Source organism: Drosophila obscura, unplaced genomic scaffold (genome assembly GCF_018151105.1).
Source record: "Drosophila obscura isolate BZ-5 IFL unplaced genomic scaffold, ASM1815110v1 contig_14, whole genome shotgun sequence".
Lineage (NCBI taxonomy): Eukaryota > Metazoa > Arthropoda > Insecta > Diptera > Drosophilidae > Drosophila > Drosophila obscura.
The window spans coordinates 1,920,944-1,946,826 of NW_024542724.1; the positions used below are offsets into that span (position 1 = coordinate 1,920,944).

At 35.8% G+C, this 25,883-nt stretch overlaps 1 protein-coding gene across 5 annotated transcripts in view; it reads right to left on the bottom strand.

The window, feature by feature from the left end:
• Window positions 1–232: 232 nt before the first annotated feature.
• Window positions 233–25,883, bottom strand: part of LOC111070374 — a 38,077-nt gene continuing 12,426 nt past the window's right edge. For 3 of the 5 annotated variants that reach the window (XM_022360847.2, XM_022360849.2, XM_022360848.2), the window contains exons 3-10: window positions 14,057–14,308; window positions 13,009–13,974; window positions 10,051–10,165; window positions 8,749–8,909; window positions 8,571–8,678; window positions 8,302–8,493; window positions 7,913–8,045; window positions 5,510–5,748 (exon numbers count right to left, since the gene is read on the bottom strand). In XM_022360847.2, the coding sequence (XP_022216539.1) occupies window positions 5,712–5,748; window positions 7,913–8,045; window positions 8,302–8,493; window positions 8,571–8,678; window positions 8,749–8,909; window positions 10,051–10,165; window positions 13,009–13,974; window positions 14,057–14,308 (1,964 nt within the window). In that variant the 3' untranslated portion in view covers window positions 5,510–5,711. The other 2 variants (XM_041596347.1, XM_041596348.1) reach the window with 2 other exon arrangements.

Genomic DNA, 25,883 nt, shown 5'->3' on the forward strand with positions numbered 1-25,883 from the left:
ATGTTTTTGTATGTATTTTAATTTAATTTCATTAATTAGTATTTGTCAAACAAAAGTAACGCAAAATTTTTTCATTTAGTGCTAAAAACAAGTGTATGCCTATGCAATCTTATCATCCATTACATATACATATGTATTTATATGTACTATATATATATTATATAGTAATGTATCATGTTTATTTTTATGCTGTAGAGAAGTTTCAGTAGAGTGGATAGCTCAGGAGTTGTTCTTTTCTTACTTTCATGGAAATTCGTAAAGTTCGTTAGAAATCTGATGAAAGTTTCCTTAAAGTTTTTGGTTTTTTTCCCTTTCGGGGTTTTATTTCTCAATTTATTCAATAAACTCTTTACATTATCATAAATTACTTAACTAAATTGTTGGGTTTTTTTTCTTCACCATCTTCTGCTTTTTTTTTTGGGTTTTATTTTTGCTTTTGCCATTGCCATACAAAATTGTTGTGTTTTTATGAAATGTATAACTTTAAGTACATACATAATACATATATACTCGTATATGCCATCTTTTTTGTTTGGTTTCTTTTAGTTTAATGAACACTTTGTTGGGTTCAATTTCAATATTAGTTTAAAAAGTTAGTTATAGTTAAGATTAGCGTTGGTTTTTTCAATTTTCACTTGGTTTGTATGTTTTTTTTTGGTTTCGGTTTTTAGAAAAAGTTCTTCGGCATTTCGAAATCAATAATATAGTTAAGAAGCGCTGTGCCCTGTTGACTTGTTTGTGATTGGTTTGTTTTCTTCGGTTTAGTTTAGTTTTAGTTTCCCGTAATTCTCATTATCTATGCATACATATGTATATACCATAATTTATATATATAAATTGCTAAAAATCATAGATATATCATCGATTAGCTTGAAAAAGTTTTTGGTGTCCTGCTTTTCGGTTGAAGACATTTTTACACAAAGAAGCAGTCAGAAGTAAATGGAATTTTCTTTGGGATGATTTGAGGACATTATTGAGTCGTTGAGAATGGCACTTAATTGATTTACTTCCTTTATTAGTTTTCCCCAAAAAGATTCCATTTATTTCTATCTACCCGTGTGTGTGTGTGTGTGTTTGTTTTGGATTATAGAATACTTTTTACTGTCTTTCAGTTGTTTTTTTTGCTGTTTATGTTTTCACTGTTTGTTACCCGTAGTTTTAACTGGTTTCTAGATTATTTCGCTGATGTCATATCTATCCCCCTTCCCTCCCCCTTTAAGGCAAAGTCACACGTTTTGCTCGCAGCCGATTAGGGAAATGATATATAAAAGTTAAATACTTTTATTATTCTTTTTCTTTATATATACTTCTACTGAAACCCTAAGGCAATTTTTCTTGTTTTCCTACTGTTTTTTTGTTTTCTCATTTTTTACACTATTCGTCTGGGTCTTTGAGGAACATAAAGGTAAGGTTGGAACCGGGTTTTTGTTTTTGGGTGGAAGAGAACCCTCTGCCTGGCTGGCTGGGGATTCCCCATTAACATCTGTCTGAAACTTATCCTATAATTGGAAATCCAACAAAATGTGTGACTTGCCGAGTGTGATTCGTTGAGAAATGTTTTTTTACTTTTCTCTGACCAGACATACAGTGCGTTTCGAAATTTTAGGTGAGTTGAAGCTTCGACATAACTACAAATATGTAGTGTTTTAATGCCTTAACAAGTGTCGGATAACTGAGATTTTTCATACGCTATATATATATTTATTTTTTGTTGTTGTTGTATACTATCAGTTTTTTATTCTTCGAAACGCACTCTATGCATAGTCAGACAATTGTTGTGACGAAAGCATCAAAGCTCATCCCCTCATCCCGCTCTAACCCCAAGGCATCTTCTATGGAAAATATTAAAAGAATTAATATTTTTTTTGTAAAAGAAAATACAATTACAAATTAAGCATAAATAAAATACCTAAAATGTACAAATTTGTTTCACTAGATATCATCGGATTTAGCATGTCTATTTTCAATTGAACTAATTTTTGTTTGCCTTCGGAGTGAAAACAAATGTGTGTGTTTTCCTTGCCTAAGTTTTTCTTTTAGTTTTTAATTTTTAGTTTCAGTTTCTGCAATTTCTTCCCCGTCCAACATTTGGCTTATGCGACTAATTAAAATTACTTGCAATTACTAATATTATTTATGCATATATGTCATATATATATAATATATAAGGTTGTCTTCCGGTTCTTGCATTTGTTCTTGTTATTATAACTTAACTAGAACTTGATCTGAGGCTTAATTTATTTTATAGCGTGAGAGTCGAAAAGGGTGTGCCAAGAAATTCTGCATTTAGTTTTGGGGGGTTTCATTCTCTTTTGTAGGTAACTTTAAAAAGTTAAAAAAAAGGAAATCATTTTCAAGGAAAAGACACAGAGAAATGATGAGGATTTTGAGTATCTGAGAGAGGTTTTGTTAAGAATACACGATTTATGTTTTTTGTTTGTCAGGCTTAGTTCTGGTTAGTTGTTCTCGTATGTTGTTGTCGTTTGTTTTTCTGTACAAAAAAAGGACATACAATATTGCGTATGTAGTTGTTTGTATATAAGTGTATATATAAGTAATGTATAGTTTCGCTCTTTGTTATTTAGTAGTATGTATATAGGCAATAGTTGACGAGTGTTTCGAAGTTAGATTTTGGTTGGGTTTTCTTATGCTTTTTGTAGTACGTGTATCGTATGTAGGTATTACTTAGTTGTTGATGTCGGTTGTTCGTTTTTGTTGTTGTTGTGGGTCACATTACGTCATACAATATAGCAGTAAATAGGTATCGTAGCTGTTGTTGTTCTAGTTCTTGTTGGGTTTACTTATTCAGTTCAAAGAGGTTCTGTTCTGTTCTGTTCAGGGATATAGATTTATATGGTATGTGTGTGTCAAAATAAGATACAGTAGAAAATCCAATTGAAATTAAAATACGGGCATGTACAGACATATACATATATTGATAGGATAGCAGGTTAGTAGGATCATAAGTGCTCCCGTTTTTAATGTACATACATACACAAATATAGATCAATATGTATATTATGGTAGTTAGTAGTAAGTAGTAGTTGTTCTTTTGTCACTAATAGTTTTGTTATACACAAATAAGCCACAAAAACTGTACAACAATTGTACATGAATAAAAAACTTATGCACGAGAATTTTCTATCGACGGTTTTCCAAAAAGTCTCCTCATTCTAGGCTATTTATTGACCCCACTAGATGACCCACGCCATTTCCTTTCTTTTCTTCTTCTGCTATTTTATCGTATTTGTATATAGTATAATCTAGGTAATCGAACATGCCACACACACACGTGCTTTATATGTTGGTATATAGCAATCATATATACTATATATGTACATATAACAAGAACTTTTTCCTGGGTTTTCTTTTGGTTTATTATTATTTTATTTAGTTTACTATACAAATCTCGTACCGTACTCACGTCTTTGTGTCATTTAACATAATTTTTTCATTTTATTCATTTCCCATTTTTCTTATAATTTTGTGGTTTTTACTGAGAACACAGTTTACTATGTAAATATTTAAAGCTTTGGTGGCGGCGAAAAATGATCTCAAAGGAAAATAATAACGTACACGATTTAAGGACATACAGAAACATAAACAAAAAAATATTAGAGTTTATATCTTTATATTATGTGTATATGTATGTATGTATGTTATTTATGATTACGAGTTTAAGATGTGAATTGAAGACCGCTTTAGGTAATAGTTGTTTTCACACATTTTTTTTTTTACACACAATGCTTTACATTATATTTAAACAACCCAAATAAACAACAACAGAAATGAATTAACAGAGTTTTGATTTTGGTTTTTTGCTAGTTTTTTAGTGTTTACCAAAAATGAGGCTAAGCAAATAGTACTGAACTTTACAAGTTTTGGCAGTACGCATCAGATTTCTCATCATCTTTCTTTATGTATTTTATATTTGTTTTTTGTTTTTGTTTTGTTTTCTTCGTCTAAAATTATGCAATATACAATGTTCTCGCTTCTTCATCCGTCGACTACTTCCGGTATTAATCCATTAAAAATATACCCATAACGCGCTACTTAATTGTTTAAAAAGTTTATCCTCCTTATCATTTTTTTTCATTATTTATATATGTAGATTAACTAAGTTTAATAAACAAAGTTGTTTTTAACATCGTCTTCTCATTTAACATTGTTCCTTTTTCTTCCTTTTACTTTTGCTGCTGCTGATGCGGCTGATCTTCCTCTTGCCATTCTCCGCCATTATTCCATCTTTTAGCTGTTATTGTTACTGCATCGATCGCCACGTGGCCCATCTAAAACCTAACCTCAAAATATAGCTACCTAAGAAATCATAGTAATAGAAAAGATCCTTGCTGGGATACTGAGAGAGAGAGAGAGAGATAGAGACAGAGAGAGAGAGAGAGAGAGCCGTTGGTAGGTTCGCGTTCGCGTACAGTACAGATACAGAAGAATTCCCTTATTTTTCTTTCCTTTTTTCTGCCATTTTTCATTCAACTTTTAAGATTATGTACAATATTATTTTCTTTGTTCTCTTGCAGGACAGGGGAGATAGAGAGTAATAGTGGGTACAGGAGTCGTGTGGAGTGAGGGGAGTGGAGTGTGGGGATCTGTGTCTTCTTTTAGGTTAGTTTCTACAGTTCCGATATTATTATTTTTTTTTTTAGTAATATTTCCATTTAGTGTTCGTTTAACTGCTATCACTTCCGTTTTTAATATTAATTTTAGTTTCCTTTTTAGTTTTGTTTAACATTAATTGTTTGGTTTTTTCATATTTTAATAAAATACAATTTCACTAAACAAAAGTTGTTTGCAGTTTCTGGGAATTGTACAGGACGGGGGACAGGGGATAGCAGACAGATGAAAGATGGGTTGGGTTGGGGGTATAGGCTCTTGTGACCGACTGTTATCCATAATGTTATGTATGTATGCATGTTCTTGAACCATCAATTTGTTATCTCATTTTTGCTAGTTTTATGTATTGTAATTTTATGCAATGCATGGTTTTTCTTCTCTGTTATTGGTTTATGCTCAATATTTAAATAATTTTTTAACTCTTTCTTTTTGTTTGTTTGGTATTATTTTGTATGCTGTTCTGTTTAGGAAATTTAATCATAATTTCTCCTTTTCTTTTTCCTGCAATAGAAACAAATTGCAAAATCGATTGAATTAGTTTTCTTTGTGGTTGGTTTGTTGTTGTTTGGGGAATTGATTTTAAAAAAGATTAAAGATTAAAAATTAGAAAAGAGAAAGTGGGAATTAGAGCGGCAATCAATTAATCAATAAAAGATTCTATGCTTCAAAATATAAAATAATACATAATTTGTTACTAGTTAGTACAAACATTATTCTACTTTTTGTTTTGTTTTTTTCTAGCTTGGTTTGCTGGTTGGTTGCAGTTGCTTTGTAGTTGTTTTTGTTATTATTGTTGCTATTGCTATTATCATATATATTATTATAAATTATTGTTGTGATTGTTGTTGTTGTTGGAGTTGTTGTTGTTGTTGTTCTTGATGTTAGTTACGACGCTGGGCACATTTTGGATCAGATTTTTGTTAGTCAAGGCGGGTTGAAGATGTGATTTGATCGCAATTTGGTTTTTATTTTTGGATTTTGATTGATTATTGGGGAGCGAGGATCTTTAAGGTTAGTTGTGATGATGATTTGCAGAGTACAGTCAACCAATTAATCGATCGAATCAAGCTGCAGGCTGTCTCCTATGTTAGCTTTTCTTTTAATTCAATTTTCGTTAAACTACGAGTAGAGAATGAATTTGATCAACTACCCAAAGGAAATTTTTGGTTTATATTTATACGGATATTAATGGGAAAAATAAGAAAAGAATGGAGAAGACGTTTGATTAGCTTTCCATGATTATCGACTACGACGAATCACGCACAGTGGTTACCAAAAGCAATTCAAAAATACCAATAGATATCCATTAAAAAAAAGGGGAAATAAAATCCAATCGTTGGAGGTACTCCACGGCAAGCAGTGCAAAGAACTCAGCATCTCTTAGAAAATAATATACACTATACATATACACCGAAGGATATAAAAAAGTAACACAAAATCCAATCATTAGGGGTACTCCCCACAGCAAGCTTCTATGCAACAAAAAAACTCAGGATCTAAGGAAAAAAAATTAAAAATATACACAGATAAATATCACATTAAAAATGCAGATTGTTTGGTTTTTGTTTTTTTTTTTTGTTTTGTTTTGTTTTATTTTTTAAATCTTTTTTTTTTAATTTACAATTGTTTTTTTTCTGGTTTGTTGTTTTTTTTTATATTTCAGTTGAAATCAATCTCAAAACGCACAAAATCATAATGAATAAGATAATAATAGTCGGTAAACAATAGCACAAGTGTTCAGATACTAGATATACTCATACAATAGAATCAGAGTCATTCAAAAATGTATACACAGCGAGAAATCAACAAAAAATCAGAGGCGACAACATACGAGTAAAGTGCGCAAAACTAGGGGGGCGGGGGGTGTGAGGGGTACTGGCGATACTGGGTGTACTCGGGCTTAGGCAAAATACTCTTCTTTTTTTTTTTTGTGTGTGTATAATATACAAATAATTCTAATTATTATTCAAAATCAATGCAAAAAGGTGTGGAGCCAAGTGTGTGTATATGTGTTTTACTGCCAAGAAATTAATAAGCTTATATAGTCATTTATAATATACATAAGTAACGATTAAATCTGGTTTCGTATCTCTCCAAATTTCGAAATTTGTGGTGTATTTTAATGTATACAATTAAACAATAAGTACTTAAAAACAAAAGTTGATAACATTTTTGTTTGTATTCTTTTACACGATATAATAATCATTATATTATGGACTGGACTTTGATATAAAAAAGAAGAAAAGGTATGTGTGTGTTTTTTCGGGCAACAGAAACAAGCACAGCGAAAAACATATATAAAAACTATTTTTTTTATTATTAATTTTTTTTCATTGGAAGAAGGCAAAAAGAAAACTATAAGGCGGCGATATTTATGATGAATTATACGATTAATTATATTATTTTAGAGCTAGAAAACTACATATTTTTTGTTTGTCCATCTCTTGGGGTGTGTGTGTTTGCTTGAGTGTAGTGTTTGCGTGTGTGTGTGTGTGTATGTGTGTATTCTGTTTCCGTTTTGCGTTTGTCAGAAAGGTCTATCAGGGCGCATCAAAAAAATATATACTGCTCAGGCATATATCCCTTATCGCTTAGCACACATTAAAGAAATTAAATAGATCTACCAGTTTAAGTTTAGGCTTTGTGTTCACATTATCTTCTCTTTCCATTTTTCCATCGTATAATACAAAAAATTTGCAAAGATTATTCATATAAATAATTCCATTTCTAAACTTCTTCTGTTAACTTTCATTATTCTTCATTCACTTTAATCGGTGTTTTCCCCATTTTGTTTTTATTTTATTTTTTTTTTTGTAATTATTAAAAAATTGTAAACTAAGAAAATTTCACTAATTGTTGTAGCTGCTGCCGCTGTGTCCGTGTCCATGCCATCCGTCCGTCAGTCGGTCTGGTCTGGTCTGTCTCTTTGTCTTTGTCTCTGTCTCCGTCCGTATGTAAGTACGTTGCTTCTGTGTCTCCGTAATTCCGTGGTGCTTTGTTTTGTGTCTGTTCTGCATTGACTGCAGCTTCAACGTCTTTAATTTGCAGTATTTATAGTATATCTAAAAAATTTCAACTTTTCTGTTTTCCCTTTTCTGCTGCATTTTCTTTTTGTTTGTGTTTAATAATATTTGGTGTTGTATTTGTTGTGATTTGACAGTTGTTTCTTGTTGATGTTGTTTGCTTTTTTGTTGTTGTTGTTGTTGTTGTTGTTTTTTTGTTTTGTGGTGGTGTTGGTTGTTGTGGCTGTTGTATTGGCGGATTGGATATTTGGCAAACTTACTGTTCTTGGGGATCAGTATCACTCTCCTCCAGTTCGCTCTTGTTGCGTCGCTTCTCGTAGATGAGAATGATCAAGCAGAGAATAAGCACCTCAGCGCAGATGCCCAGGAAAGGCCACAAGGCGGCAAATTTGCCTAAAAAGCGAAGAGCGAAAAATTAATAAAGATCATATTGGGGATAGTTCATAGTTATACATGGCCTTGCCAAATGAGATCGATCTGTTGCCAAAATGGCTTAAATATTTTTATTCTATACTTTGTTGCTTTTTCACATACATATATGTAGCGATAGCTATCTTTAATGACCAAATCTGACAGCGCATCATGACGGTAGCAAACATTATTGTTCAGACCATACTCCTCCCATCTCCAATACGATATATCGACTTACCCTTAACACGCACAGTTGTAAAGTCGCTGGCAGCAGTGCTGTTTCCAAAATCATTGGCCGCATTGCGTCCAATGCATTTGTACTCGCCTCTATCGTCCAGAGTAACATTGTCCAGTGTCAGAATGGCGCTCTGAATATTGTTCTCCGTTTTCAGTACAAAGCGATCTGTATTGTTTTTTAGCGTTACATTGCCTGCCATACCAAAAAAAGAACAACAGGAAATTAAACTTTCCGTAAAGATCATTGAAGTAGAACAAACAAATGCTTACCAAAAGTCCATGACAATTGTGGTTCAGTACCCAAGACAGTGCAGGTAACTGACATTTTTTCACCCTCCACAACGGCTGTATTTGAAGGCACTCGTACAACAACGCGAGCTGAAGGTTACAAAATCCATTATTCGGTTAGTGTTTGATTTTATTTGTGTGGGATTATCGCTCTACTTACCAACCACATTGATATCCCTGGACTCCCCATTGAACTCACAACTGTAGAGGCCATCGTCGTGCGCTTCCGCTCTATCGATGATGAACTTCCTCTCGGCATTGATTAACTTAAAGCGACCCTTCAGCACATCCACGTTCATCACGTCGGTGTGGTTCTTTTTCCTAGACAGGGAAATGGAATCAGGGATTAGTTTTGGGTAATAGATATGGTACCTTGAACAGGGTGGGTACATTGAACGGTACGCTCTGGTGGGGGGGACGACACAAACTTTTATGTACTCATCTGTTGGACATTATTCCCACTGGAAGCATTTGTGGTCACTCAACAGACATTTCTCCCAATAGCTCCCATTGCTCCCGAGATTAATTCTTCTACAACCGATCCCAGCTAGACGCATAAACGGAAAATGCCCAGAAACAAAATACATGTCGTGTACATCACGACACACGATTCAAGCCAACATGAGTTGCTTTATTGTTTTTTTTTTTCGTGTGTGAAGATTGCGTTATTGGACGGACAGACAGTTCCCATGGGCGAAATTCTACCTTTGACCATCAAAATTTAGATATGTAATTACAATCTCAACCAAAAATAGTTCCCACTGGAACTATTTGTATTGCAAAAGCCCAGGGGTATATTTTATTCATTTCTTTGTTAAGTTCTCACTGTTAAATCTTTGTTAAATAGTTATCCAACAAGCGGATAGCTTTTTGCAAAAAAAAACTCATTTATTTAAATGAATTCTACAGTTATCGGATAGAGCGCGAAAGAACCTCCTTGAGGAGGAACTTGGTGCTGCTTTTTTTTTGCCAATTATTCAAAGACTAATTCCGCAGCGAGGCGGCGCACGCAAAGTTTCTGGCCCTGGCCCCCAGACAAGGGGTTCTGGAATGAACAAAAGTGTCATTACCATTACACCAGAGCCAGAGCCCCAACCAGCAGTCACAGTCACAGACAGGAAGGCACTTTACAGGCACCACACCCCCAGGGCCCTCCTTCCACTGCAGAACGAACCTCAACCACCACTCAACCACACAGAGGAGAACGGAATGGAACGGAACGTTGTTACCAGGTTATGTCAGTCAAGTCAGGCAGGCAGTCAGCCCAGAAGAGTCAGTTAGTCAGTCAGGCCAACATAATTAAGCAAAAGTGCTTAGCTGTGCCGTATTAAAATGATTGCTCTTATAACTACTAACTATGTGGGGCACAGACATTCTCCATCCTCCACTTTCAGTGCCATCCCTTGGATGGCATTTTTTGGGGGGGTAATGGTATATGTATAGTATTTTTTTTATGACTTACCATATAAGCGGGTCCGTTGATTCGGACTTCACATTGCAGCTGAGCACCAGTGGCCCTCTAATATCATAAAATTTCATTTGATGCTCGACATTGTCATAATTTGGCACCAACGTATCTATAGTAGGTCAAGAAATAGAACAAACATAAAAGAAACAAATTAGTTGGATATTTATAAGGCGTCGTCGTCGTGAAGATAAATGCATTCTAATACAGGAAAAACGTTTACATAAAGAATTATATATTTTTAATAATATTTATTTGTATGTATAAAATGGATATAGGAATAAATTGAGGAACGAGCTTAAAGTATGAGAGGTGGCTGTTTTTTTAGATTTTTTTTTGTTTATATTTTTTGAGATTTTTCTGAGGTTGGTTCTGAGAGATGAGAGCTTTAGGCTTCTGGTTGTATTTTTTTCTTTACTAAATATTTGCTTATGGAAATAATAAGGAATTAGCAACTAAATTTACAATTCACTAAGACTAAACAAAAGACGAGGGAGGCAAAATAAATTAGAAATAATATATATATATAATTAACTAAAACTAAGTAATCAAATCAAATAAAAGAGCATACAATTTTTGGGTGTAAATCGAATTTATTTGGTTCTCTGTTTAACATATGGTAAGAGTATATGTATAGGTATATATTTATTGATACTATTTTGAAACTTGGTCTGAAATCAAATAAATTTGACTTTTACGCTGCAGATGAGAGTTTAGATATTACTTTATCGATTATTTACGCTTATGTTGATTGATTGATTGATTGGTTGTGGTGTTTTTTTTTTCTTTTTTTATGTATAATTTTAATTGGTTAAGTTAGCTGCAATGTAAAATAGTAGAGCAATAGTTGATTGATTTATAAATTGATCGATATACGACATACATGTTAGTTAACATAATGAGTTCGAGTCATCGGTCATCGACCTTTCGGTCGTAAAGTAAAAGAAGCAACAAGAAAAACGCATATGACATTTAGTTGAAATTCTAACACTAAAGTGAGCGAAAGAAAATAATTATATGAAAATTTGTGTTCTTTGATTGTCGAGTACTAGGTCGAGCACTAGGTCTCAACACTAATAGAACAGTTTTTGAAGTTTTTCTAGCACTGGTTTTCTGGAAAATAGGTAACTACAATATTTTAAAGCTGTCTGGTAGCAGATCGAATGAAAATGATCTAGAAAGCAGTTTAAGTTAATGACAGTGTATTAATCTGAAAACCAGAAGAATAATTTGAATGCTGCTTGGAACACAGCTTTTTTGTATATTAGAATAGAAAGCAGCAGAGAGGGGAAGGATTTATCTTAAAAAGCAGTATATTGATTGTTTAAAAAACCAGCAGCTTTTCTGTGAAGCTGTTGACCAAACTAATAATATAAGCAAGGCATTGAAAAAGCAGTTTTCTATGTCCTTCAAGTAAAAGTTTCCAGCAAGTGTCATTACTCGTACAGTTCTCGACATTACGTGTTTCTTATATCCGTTGTTAGGTTTCCATATCGGCGGTAAATCTTTGGCCAACGGATGGATAATCTATAAGCTAGCCAAGGCCAATCACAAAACGTTGCCAATTGTAAAATGATGCGTCATTGTAAAGTGGGGGCTGCCAATCAAATTGAAACAGAAATCGAAAACGAAAACGACGCTGGTGCACCTGCCAGCTGTGTGCTCAACCAAAGTAAACAACTAAAGCACAAGGACAAAGAGAAACAGAAGGAAAGAAAGGCAGAAAGGAGAAAGAAGGGAAACAGAGAACAAATAAATCTGGCTTCGGAGGTCGAAGCTTATGGTACCCTTGAAGATAGCAGCTACGTATGTACATTTGTAATATATACTTATGATAAAAGGCATTCGATATAATATGGCAGCTGTGGTGAACTAAATTTATTAATCAACTTTAAGTCAGTTATGTAAAAACAAATGAAGCCACAGGTTCGAAAGTTTATTTTTATTATTGTAATTATATTCAGAAACGATAAGTTAAACGATATGTTACGTTTCTATGAATTAGTGAGATTTTGACAGACGGAACAACCTGGCTATATCATAAGTATATGAAAATATTTTGTACTTATGGGGTCCGCAACTACCCTACGTTTCAACTGATACTATCTTCTGAAAGGGTATAAACAGACAGACAGTCGGCCGACAACAAATAAAGTCAAAACGAAAAAGATGAATTGGCAAAAACAAAAGGAAAACGATTGTTGGAAAAGGTTCAAGCAAACACACAGAAACTGAAGCTTAAACTTAAAGGTGTCATCATATGTGTGGGTGTAGGTGTGGTTGTGTTGTTTTATGTGTGAGGAGAGCCGGAGAGCAAACAGGGTAAACCACTGAGAGAGAGAGAGAGATAGAGAGAGAGAGACACGGAGAACAAGAGCGAACGAGCTAGCAGCTAGGCGAGCGATTAACAGATTAATAAAAAACCAACAACACCGAAAAATTATACTAGCGGTTGATGCAATGGAGGGGAACATAAGAGGGATAGAACGAGCGAATGAGAGAGAGAGAGAGAGAGAGAGAGAGCGAGGGAGTGGTTGTGAGTGGGTGGTATGTAGAGATGCGTAAGCTGATGGGCTCAAGGTATTTTTTTTATATGAGGTGAGGTTTTGCCAGTGAGCGCGCTCCTACACAGAGAGCATGGCTACCATGCCAGCCTCACCCCTCACATATAAATACATCTTGCACGTTATCTGATGTCAATGCGGTTTTGTAAAAAGTGGCAAATATATAAGACAGTGAGCGAGAGTGAGAGACGAGGGGGTAATGACGACGTTTTTGCAGCGTATGACGTAGTACTCTTCACTATTTGCGAGAGAGAGAGAGAGAGCGTTTCAAAGCCAAATAACAACAAACGAACAACAACAAATGTGGACAAATTACAAGATCAACTTTAAATAAGTATTAGCGTGTGTATGTGCGTGTGTGTGTGTGTGTTTGTGTGTGTGTGTGGCTCACCCAATTTAACAGGCAAGACCATCTTGGGCTGCTGCCTCATTTGACCACCCATCGATGCGATTGTTGTTGTTGTTGCTGCTGGTGCTGGTGCTGCACCACCCCCCACAGCTGGTGGCACAAAGTGCGGCGCATATGTCTGATATCTCTCATTTTGAGCTGGAGCTGCTGGACTCTGTGCTGGATACGGCACCGGCGGTGGCAGTGGCAACTGGAAGGCATTCAACGTATGCTGCGCCTGCTGCTGCAGCTGCTGCTGGTGGTGCGAGTGATGGTGCGCCGTGGACAGGAGCGTAGATGAGGGGGAGCCGGCACTCGAATCAGTGGCCGTGGCAGTGACAATAGCTGGAATCGGCGGACGCTGGCGGTGATGCGGCACCGTCTGATTGTACAGTATGGTGGGTGGCTCTGGCGGTGCCACAGTGTGCTCCATCATGTTGAAGCGTGGTGGCGGGAAATCGGGCGGCGTGGCCGAGTAAACACGATGAATGCCACCACCACCCCCCAGGCCATGGACACCCGTCGCCGTCGAGGATGGATGCCAGGGCAGTGTGGTCAGATCGTTGTACCGACTGGTGGGTGGCGGAACTGGGGCATACAGCCCTCCAGGCAGCTCCCCCCGTGAGCTGCTGCTGGCATTCCCATAGAACGGATGCGTCTTGTGCTGCTTGTGCTGGTACGGATGCTGATGCTGCTCTGGCTGCTGCTGATGATGCGTGGGCGTCACCGCCACTCCCGTTTGCTGCTGCTCCAGCCACGTTCTCGTAAAGATGTCATCCGCCGAATTGGGCGTGAGTTCGTCAATGGTCTGATAGCCAGACTCTGTGGCCTCGCCGCCCCCTGGCGATACTGCACCCCGTACGTGCAGCATGTGGTAGCTGCCATGTCGATGGTTGCACTGGTATCGTCCCTCGTGCACTTTCAGTGCATGCCGCACACTCAGATGCGCCTCGATCTTGTGCTTCTCACCTTCAAGTCGGTCGAAGAAAGTTCAGGTCAGATCGGGATCCACATTTCCGCCCGCCCGCCCGCGGAGCTAGGAGATACTCACCTTCGATGGCGCTCTCCGCCAAAGTGTAGGCATGCTCGTCCCGTCCATGCCGCAGATTGTGACGCGTTATGGGCTCCCCATTCTTGAGCCAATGTATCTTCTCCGTGATCGGTATGATGCAGGTTATCGAGAAGGGTTCGCCCAGATTTACATTCGAGTCGCCGTAGTAGATGGCTGGCGTCACCTCAAACAACTCTGTGGAGCTGGCAGAGGCTCCACCCTCATCGCTGTTATCCACCAGAAGGTCATTGGCTACTCCAATGGTGAAAACAACCAGCAGCAGCATTTTTAAGGGGGTCACGGATGGGATATTACACAGAGATCAGTAACAAGATCGGTTACAACTATTTGATTCGGTTCAAACATAGAAAACCAAAAGCACAAATCGAAATAAAAGTTGAAACCCAAAAGAAATCTAGAATATAATTAATATATAATATAATCTAATCTAATCTAATCAGATAGTAGCTCTGTGCTAACGATTAATGGTGGGCTTATAATTAGGTGGATTTTTCTTTAGGTTTTTTTTTTCGTTTTTATGTTTGGATTTATTTGCTGGTTGATCCTGTAGTTACGAGCGATTATTTGATTTCAGCGCCAAGTTGCAAAATATATAGTACAATGTATATATATCAATGTTGTGGAATATATTTGATCAAAATTCGTATGCTTTCGGGGCTAATAAAACACACTTACATATGTATGTGTGTACATATTTTCATAGTAAAAAACAAACACAAACCGAACGAAAAAAAAAAAACCAAATAGAATTTAAATAGAATTATAACCGAGAAAATTTGTTTGCGTAAATACTGGAAATTAACATTAATTTATGTATCGATAAATGGGCATTGGTTGGACTACACACTGAGTGATTTACCGTAACTTAATCGATAGTTTTCGTGGGAGGGGACAGCAAATAAGACATATATAATCGTTGTGTGTGCAGATAGAGAGAGTGGGGGGAAACAATTTGGAGTTGTAGAGAGTTGAGAGACAATTTTTTTTGAGAAGAGAATAAATATAATTGTATGTATGTAAATATTTAAAAGGAAGAGTGTTGTGACTAGAAAGCTGGATAGGCAAGATAGTCAAGGGCAGTCCCACAATTAAATTTCCATGAGATATGTATGTAAGAGCTCGAGAAAGAAGATAGAATATTTTATGTTCACTTGTACAACAAAACAGAAGCTGTCATTATTAACGAGTTTAGAAAAAAACACTACAGCACTATTTCTCTTTTGCAGCATTCGCTTGTGCAGCAGTAAAATAGACCATTGCACAAGCGAATTCTGCATAAGAGATTGCCCTAGAATTACAGAAACAACATTAATTTCAGCTGCATGAAATTTATGCTCAACGCGCTGATGAATATTTTCCCCAGAAAATCCAATATCAAAATACACTGTAGTTTGGGAACCGCGCACAATTACACCGAGGCTCGGTCCCAAAAAACAAAAACAAATACATACATTGCTTGGGCTTAACACAGCAAATTTGCGAAGCATCTAACGAAAATGGGATGGAAATTTGTTACTGATGCGACATTTGGAATTTTAGAGTCTTTGATTTAACTGAATTAGCAAGTTGATTATTCTGAAAATAAATTAATTAATCTCCAAAAATCGAAAAATACATCAAGCTATGATTTTTGTTTGGTTTTAGCTGGATTCTTAATTGGGTTCCTCCCATAAGGCATCTTAAGTCATCATTTTTTCAAGGACTAATGCATCAGTTTGTCGAATTTCCAGGAAATGATTCAACAAATAACGTTTCCTACGCTGCCGTTACGGTGGTATGTTTTCAATTTCTTCTTTTGATCAAAAGTTGGTCTACATACATAGATAACCGTAACGATGACGTCAATGCCAGTCTGGTATGAACTGCATCGTCAGCCAAGCCAAGAACCCTCCGTCAACAATGACGTCAATGATGGGACCGGTTTGAACTGCATAATCCCGCCCGTTATCACCCCCCAAGACCTGGCCATGATGCAACCTTGTGCCATTAACTTGTTGGATTTTGTTGGCAACACAGCTCGACAGCAGTATTGTTATCGTCGAGTATGTCTGTATGTTTTGATAACACTGGGGACTAAAATGGCCATACAAACATATTTGTGTAATTGTAGTATATAAAGAGAGAGAGAGAGTATGTTTTGTTAGCGGATGTATTACAAAACGCGTAAAGAATAAACACACAATCTTATCAGCTGATTAAACGAGTCATCCAAACGGACAATTTCTTTATCCTTATCGCGCCGACATGTCAACGCACGCTCCTCCGTTTCCCCGTTTATTCAGGCACACACATCCGTCAGTCAGCCAGCCTTTACATAAACTCGTACTGTACATAACTGTATTTAAATTACGAGTCTGTTTACGTCTCTCTTTTCGCCATCTGCTGTCATTTTCCTGCCTCTTTCTTTCTCCCTGCCTGCGTGCTTGGCCCGTACGCCTTTTGTTCTGTCTGTGGAAAAATTAAGCGCAAAGAAATTTAGATTTTTCCGCACTCACAAACACACTACACACACAGACACATCTGTGGAAAACAACTACACTAACAATTTATTGTGCAAGTCTCCTGGAATAGAAGCTTCTGGTACCCTTTATATATGGCAATATGGCAGAGAGAACATGAATTTTTTACAAACAGCTAGCAAGTTGACTATTCTGAAAATTAGTAAATTTAATTGGAAACTAGGAATACATCTAATATTTAAATTTATTTAGTTCAAGAAACATATTTTTTTTAAAGTCAGATATCAACCATTTTAGAGCAGAAAATGTTCTTTGCACAGAAACTTCTGTAGCAGAGACGCGATGATCATCTTTCAAATCTTCGCTCCGAATCGAATGCAAAAATCAAAATCAGAATACCCCTCCCGCAAGGGTATACCATTAATGTTACATGCACGAGTCGCGGTGCCGCATTTACCCCACCAAGTGAAAGCCCCCCCTCAGCACCCTTCGCATTTAGCCACCCAGTGCTCGCCGAAAATGCTTTTGTCACTTTGGACAGCACTCACACACACACACACAAAAAAACTTTACAGAGAAAAAGAGCAGGAGAACAGAGTGTCCAAGAGAGAGAAATGGCAGCACAGGGAAGCATATTGCAAGCTGGCAGACGGACGGCAATGGGGCCACAGCTGAGAAATATTACAAATTTATACAACACACACACACACACACATACACAAATGCACGTACAGGTGCCAGGGCTTCCGACATGGTCCAAATTGTAACTGTCTCTTTAAGCTTACATCCAGAAGATAAAATGTTTTACTATTACCTAAAAGATGCAATCATTCATATTTACAAGTACAGTGGGACCTGTCGCTTGACGTGTTAGAGAAACAAAAATATAAAAAAGGATTACCACACAAATCCCATTCCAATAATAACATTTCCTGTACATTTTATTTCAATTAATCTAAATTTTTTAAGTAAAATTTTTACATTAGCTCACGTGTTTTTTAAATGAATTTTTTGTATGACGGTTTCTTATATTATTTAATTTTTTAAATTGTATTAATGTATTTTTTAATTTTTTCATTTTATTATTTATTTAAAATTTATTTTTATTCGTATATTTTTTATTTTGTGTGTTTTTTTTTAAATGTATATTTTTAATTATAGATTTTTATATAATAATAAAAGGTTGATCATTTTTTTTATATATATTTTAAATAATATTTTAAAATCTGTTTGTATTTATGCTCTTTATACTTTTGTTTGAGTTATTGAGAAAAGCGAATAATGGTAGCTCAATATTTGAGTTATAAAGGTAAAAACTGTTTTTTTACACTCAATCTAGTGAGAGTTCCAGAGATTTCAAATAAAAACACACTCGACTGTACTATATATACAGAAAATTAAATTATTCCCTTTCGTCCAGGGTTAAACGATAAGAACCACATTGTTAACCAAAGTTTTATCAAAACCAAAGAAAATACTAACAATTTATACGTTATGGCCAGCCCTGGGCAATGCAAAAAACACACCTCAGTATTTCCTTTCCTCTTCTTTCGCTTTTAATTTGCCTTTTTCAGCCCTCCATCCTTCTCTCTCTCTCTCTCGGACTTTTTACAGATTCTTCCGACCAAGAGGCAAGCCTTAAACGTTTAACCGCTATGGCTGTGGTTGTTGTGCTGTGTTTGTTGTTCTTGTAGGCTGACAAGAAATTTATGGTTTATTGCTTGTTCATCTAACATAGTTTTTGTCGCATTCCTTGTGCCAAATAGAAAGACGAACAAAACGAATGAATGCGGGGCGAGCCAGAGAACACAAGAGAAAGAGCAGCGCGACACACAAACTGCACAGAGAGGCAGAGAGAGCGAGAGAAAGCACCGTCAAAAAGCGCAAAAACTATAACTTTATTTAATCAAATTTATGGGGCTGCCTGTAGTCTATAGACTTCTGGCGCGGCACTCTCCATCCCCACAAATTGTGACATATTGTTATAGGTATGCCTGTGCCTGCCGTTTCTTTATGTGCGTACAAATTGGCATGCCCACAATCGTACATGCATGTGCATGTCTTCGAAAGTGTAAGAGTGTCTGAAACAAATATTACATTTTAATATCTTTGTGCATGTAAGTGCAAGGGTATATATGGGCAGTTGAAAACACACTTATTCTTGGTTAAGGAACACTTGTAAGTAAAGTCTTTTACATGCCTATCTATGTATCTGTGATATGCTCCCATCTCTCCCTCATGACGCTACACATTGATGCTCGACACGCACAAGCGAATGCTGCAAAAGGGAATTCAAAATAAACACTGAACACCACTGAAACGCAGTTGAATCTATTCGATAAAAATCGAGTTTTAAACCTTCCAATCAGATAATTTTCTTACTACTAGGCGGGTAATCCTGTAGTCGGTAGTTGCTTTCTGTCTTTTATTTTTCATCTATCATGTTTCGAGTTTTATTAGTTTTTAATGAACTCATTTTAGTGGGGCTGTGTTCTGGGAAACAACAGGGCAATACAAAATCAAATAAATGGCTGCCCCTGCATCTGTATCTGTTGTTGTAATACTTTGTGTTTATGCAGTTGTTGTTTGGATCTGCTTAGAAGTGCTGTTGTGCTGTGTTGCTGCTATGGTTAAAAGCAATAAGAAATATTTACACAGAGGATTTGCAAAACGTCGCGAAAACGAACGCCAAAGTGCTCGAAAAAAAACTGAAAATAACAAACTCTTTGGAAAAGCCGCGAAAAACATTTTCCAAACTTTATGGGAATCAGATTTCGAAAGATTCTTCCGAAAGTTTTCCCCCCATTTTTTGTGGACAATTAGAAAACAGGAAAATGGGGGCTCAAAGGGATTGACTACCTGATATTTAATATTTGCAACAAACTCGCTACTGAAATATTACTTTTTAATTTTTTCGATATTTTCCAACTTACAACTTTTCGAACTTACAAAAATGTTTTCCTTTAGAAAAAGTTTTACTCATTTCTAATGGACAGTTGAAAAAGTAAAAAAAAAAATAAACAAGGGAGGGGCCTTATCCTTGATTTTTTTTCACTCTCAAAAGTGGGATGATGATTACGATGATTAACCATTATTTCGTTTTTCTTTACTTTTAGATTTTCATGATGAGCAAACTATATTTCTTCACACCGATAATCACGTGTGAAAAATTGGAAAGAAATGCATAGTTAAGAGTCATTGAAAAACTGCTAAAGATACTCGTACTTCATGATATCTTATCAATAAATAATAAAAAAGTCGTCATTCATGCTGATTTTACAATAACAAGAAAACACAATTTTAAGAAATATATATACATTTCTCCCAAAACAGGTAAAAATCGGTATGAAATGAAAAAAAAAAAACTATTTAGAACGCACTCCATTTGGTAAAATATTCTCTCGCATTTTTATTTATTTTGTTTACTATACTAGTTGCTACTATCCGTTATCTATCCGTTAGCAAATCGTAGAAGCTTAGGTCGGTCGATTAAATAAATAAAGGAGTTAAAAAATATATATCTAATATCTAAAGATGTATAATTTTGTATTTTTCATTTACCTATCACGCACAGGACGGATACAGAATTCTCTAATTACACAAAATACAGTTTTTTTTTTAGAAATTTTCAATATGTGTGTTGCTCAAGTGACTGACTGATTGATTCAATTGGAAGACAACAAACGATCGACAGACCGGATCGATCGCATCGAATGGAATTGTTTCGATCGGAATCGATGGGTCAGTGAACGCAAAGGCAAACGCACGCAACAACACAACAAAACCACAAAACAAAGAGAGTTCATTAAGTAAATTGCATGAGAAATGGCAATTAGATGCAAAGAAGCGCTAAACTTGACAAACAACGCAAGCAAACACACACACACAGATACAGATACATTAACACATACAGATACATTTACCGAATGCCAGCCAACAAAACAAAGTAATTTAAATAAGAGCAACAACAAAAACATACAAGCAAGTACTCATAGATACGTGTAGGATGGGCTGGCTGATGCTTTGGGGCGGGGCGGGGCAGGGCGGCTGTGTGTCACATTTTTAAAATGCGCCAACTAACCATTATTGTGATTATCATTATCATCCTTATCATAATCAGACCCGAGATTTATAAATAAATATTTAAATACGCAGCCGAGTTACGCGAGGAAACGCAAACACAACAAAGGTAGGGGCAGCTGGGGTAGGAACGGGGCCAAAGCAGATTGGTAGAGCGGAAGGAGAGACGTCAGCGCGAGATGGCATCGAGTCATGTGTCTCGCGTGTCTGTGCTTTTGTACGGGTATATACATACATATGCATATGTTCTTACATATATACTCTTGGCAGGAGAAGGAACTATTCAACGAGTCAATATACATATCCACCATGTATGTTCTGTCGGGAACTATTATTTTTATTTTAAAGCTCTATATATTTTTATTTAATTATTTTTATTTAATTATTTTTATATTATATATTATATTATATATTATATATAAATTATATTATATATAAATTATATATTTTATATATAAAATTTAATTAATTAATTATTTTTTTTATTAGGTTTTTTTCCTTTTTTTCGAATATATAAAATTTGGTTTTAATTTTCTTATTTTGGTCTGTTGTTTATTTTTCATTTATATATTCTTTTTGATTGATTTTTATATTCTTTGTTTTAGGTTTTTAGTTATTTGTATATTCTAATCAAAATGAATCCAAATATAATCACTAGAAACCATTGTTCTGTTCTGCAAGGGTATAAAAATATTCGGCTAGCGAAGGTTGGTTTTTTTGGTCATATCTAGTCTGTCTGGTATTACGTTTGCGGCGGGGGTCTGAGTGTATGAGTGTGTATTTGCTGTAAATTAAAATAAAAAATTGTTTCGTCTATTTTAAAATTAGCAAAAGCCAACCAAAATGAATATGAAAATGACGAGGCGCGCTCTGGTCTAGTACGAATTACCCGTGCGATGATAGTGCACACATGTGTGTGTCGTCGGCAGCATCCCCACTACCCACTACCCACTACCAACTACCTATTACACTCGCAGCACTACACCACATTTCTCTAACAAAGTTGTGCAGTTTAACCTCAAAACAAATAAACATGTCCGCCGCCGCACAGGAAGAAGATGTGGCAGCAGTACGCACCGGCAGCGGAAGGAAGGAAGAAACAAGCAAGCAATAGCAGCAACAACAACAGTTACCGTAAACTTTTACAGCAAATAAATTGGTGGCAAGGATGCCAGTGAAGTCGCCTGCCCCGCAGCTACTATCGATAGTTAATGATTCATCGAAACGTGACAGCAGCTTAGTATGGAATACCCTTAATGGCCGGAAACAAGACAGATGGATAATACATGGGATTAAATAGTTGGCATACGAGTAGCAAAGGAACTTGAAAAATGGATTTTGTACTTTGCATTCTCTGCTCCCTGTTCTGTGTTCTGCTTTCACTCATTCATCTTTTTTATTTTGTTTTTTACGGTGGTATTTTCTGTGTAGAGCACACACGGATATCCTGTATTCGTGGAAGGAAGAGCACCGAAAACCGTAGTATATAGGGGAAATAGCAGATGTCAATGCTATTACTTCCACCTTTGGGTAAATTGTTTAACTTATTCTTTTGCTCGTTTTTTTTCAAATTTTTTTGTATATTTTGTATTCCTGTATTTTCTAGAGAACCGTCAAACAAGTATAACTGGGACACACTATAGAAGACTTTATTTTGTCATTAAACTAAATTTTATTGAATTTATTTATGTTTATGCATTCTATTTTTTTTTTTTTCTTACTTTCTTATTTATTTTACTTTATATTTTAATTATTATTTCTGTACTTTACGTTTGTTCGTTCCAACTTATAAAAGGTCTAAATTGTTTTGTTCTTTTCGTTTGATTTCGGACCAAACCAATGCACACTTGAAGTATTAAAGCAAACAACAAACATTAACAAAGCACTTGTTTAACGTTTTCAAGTACTATGTAGAAATAACAGAATAAGAATATAGAATAGTACTATTTGTCTGTGGCTATGCCTGCCTTTTGCCTTCTGTCGGTACATAAATATTTTATTTGCTTGCAGTTGTTGTGTCTAATTAAACGAAATAAACATGGTCTAAATTTAATTTCAGCCTCTCTAGTGGCCGGTTTCTGATGGCCATGGAAACGAAACACAATCAATGGAACAGAATACAACATAGTCTTTGTATATGTAGTATGTATGGTAGTACAGTGGTTGCTAGAATCCAGAAGTTCAGTTCCATTCTTTCGCTTGGTTAAATAAAATAAAATATTCAAGACTATAAACTATAGTTGTTTTCTATTGAGAGTCATTTTCCATTGCTCCTCCAATATTTCTTCTTCGACTTGCAAAAAGTGCCAAAGAGAATGCCAGAGAGTTAAAACAAAGAAAATACATGTCGTGTGCATGAAGACAAGACGAGATTGTCTCCCAGAAAACGGGACGATCGTTTCCGGGTGTAGGCTAATTAATATTCCGAGTCCACCCGTATTAGTCATATATCTTAAAGACACATGCACACGAAGGAGGTAATATGTGCAAGGAAAATTGAGACAGCACTTAGTTTCAGCTGTTGCATTTCAAGTGAGTGGCAAAATGCCAGTCAAGCGGTTACCTTGAGTGATACAACGCGTTGCAACGGCAGTAGAATTGCTTTACTTCAAACACTTGCTTACACTCCTAGAATCAGGTTGTGAAACGGATCGTTAATGTCTAAAACCAATAAACCAGCTTTCAAGTAAATGAGAGTAGGACGAGCACAAGTGGAAGCAGACGCTTAACGTTGAATGATGAAATACAATCCTAAAACTTAATAAAAGGTCAAAATATTGAATTTAAATATGAAAAATATATTTAATTTAATCTCAATATAAATTATATTATAGAAAAAATTTTAATTTAAAAAAATATATATAAATTAAATATAAAAGTAATTCAAGTAAAAAAAGAAAATTATCAGATTTCAAAATATGACAAATATTTAATATGCATAAATATTCAATATGTATAAATATGAAATTTATTAATTTACATATGAAATATATTTAATATAAATATACAAAAATATACACTTTCTTTTTCAAATTCAAAGTGTAAATATTTAATTTACTGGGCTTTTTTCTCTGTGTGTATTGTATTTTCTTCTTTCGAGATACCACTGTATTGTCTACAGTTTATCAGCCACTGTGTGCTTGACCGATCATTGTGTTTTGTGTACGTCAGAGAGAAGCCATCAGAATTGATCAATAAATTTGTGGGGCTGTGTCCGCGTTTTTGTTGAATATTTCTCCATTTATGTGGTTGTGCCCTGCTTTCATTTCTACCTTCCCCTCTATGGGATGGATCCCCTGTCTGCGCCATTTATGTCAATTATTGGCTTTGGCACAATTGGAAACGAAACGCAAATTGATGCAAAGAAAAATGAAAGCTCGTGCGTATGTTTGTGTGTATGTGCAGCGGTTGCCAATTTATTTATGTATTTATTGTACTTGTAAAAAATACACATTTCTACAGTGAAAGCTACCCATGTGGCATGCTACCCTTCTTGATTGATAATTGCTTCGTGTTCAATTGTTTTCAAAAATTAACGCGTTTCTTATGGCTTTTGTCCTCCAAACGGTTCTCTAAATTGAGTCATCACTGTGTGTACTGTATACTGTATGTGTACTTTTGAACTTTGAAACAAAAGAGCAATTATTGAATTGTTGCTTAGAGCCCACAAACCGAGTCGAATGCCAACAAAAAGCAAAGCGATAAGGCAGCTCGGCTCTCGACTCTTTCGCCTTCGACTTATCAATAATGTGCTTTATATGTACAATAATTCCGATATGAAATCGAAAACAAAGGCAGGCACCAACACCGCACATCAGTAATACATATCATAATAAAACTAAGAATCATATAAAAAAAAGTAAAGAAATAAGAATTAAATGCAGAATAATAATAATAAATAAGTAAATTGGCAATAAGAGAATCATTCAGCAGTCTCCCACGATATCTTCCACATATTTTTTATACATATATCCACACAAAAGTTGTAGCCGGATAATGCGGATATTAGATATGGGCTAGCGGAGTACACCGAAAAGAGATGTTTTCTTAATAAATTGAACAAATTGATTCGTGTTCCATGGATGCGAGTTTCGGAGTTCAAGGGGTTCCTTAGATTCGCATTCATCGTACCTGCTGCATTTCTCCTGTTTCCTGTTTTTCGTGAATTTTCCTAACATTTGCGTCCACTTCGGTCACAATGGAAAAATTCCTCTGCTCTTTCTGCACAGCGACGACAACAATTCCCAGACAGTCAGTCAGTCAGTCAGAATGAAAATATTTGAGCAAAACGAACCAAGAAATGGAAAATGAGGGAAAATTCCGGGTCTGTGGTCTGGCCAGGGGCCATGGGCCGCATGGGGTCTGCTGACTGATTGGGCCAGCCAGCAAAGGGTTGGACAGGCGATGGCAGACAGGGGAGACAGGTACAGGCAGAGTACAGGCTGGCATTTTCTTGGTGACGTTGGCAACTTTTTTGGCATGGCTTTTTGTTGCTGCCGTTTTCTGTCGATGAAAAGCCAAGAACACAACAAAAACTGTGGGAGTGCTTCTTTCTGGCAGACAGTCAGACATTTAAAAAAATACAAAAAAATATATAAATATATACAGATACTTATAAATGCCATTGACTGCACACTGGGCCACAGGCAATTGTCGCCAAGTGCAAAACGAAGAAGGAATATAAGCGAAAAACATAGCTACAGATCAGTAGATGGAAAAAAAATATGTACATATAGCGCCTGGCTTTGCCTTGATATCTCAACGTGAGTTAAGAACCCATTTGTTATGTTCCAAAATGGTAATATCCCCTGCTAAGGGTACGAAAAAGACAAAAAACAACCAGAAAGAGAAAACTTGACATTTCACACTCGTAGATGACACAAAAGCACACAAAGTCATATTAAAAATTCAAATAAAGAGAGAGGGAGAGACGGATAGATAGAGAGAGAGAGATAGATAGAGAGCGTCCGCAAAGAAGAGAGTGTGAGAGAGTGACATCAAGAGCAATGAAAATAAATATGTATATGTCTGTACGTAAAATGTACGAGTGTGTATACATATTTATATTGTTCTCAAAAAAACAAAAACAACACCACTATATTTATTTATATTTATTTTTAAATTAAATGCTTTTGCAGTATAACAAAGGCAAAGCAAATATTCAAAAGCACCTAAAAACAGACAACCAACCGTACAGATCTACTCGTATGAATCTTTATGAAAGGTCTTTAGAATGTGTGAACTCTGTCGGTATTAGGCTTTTATCA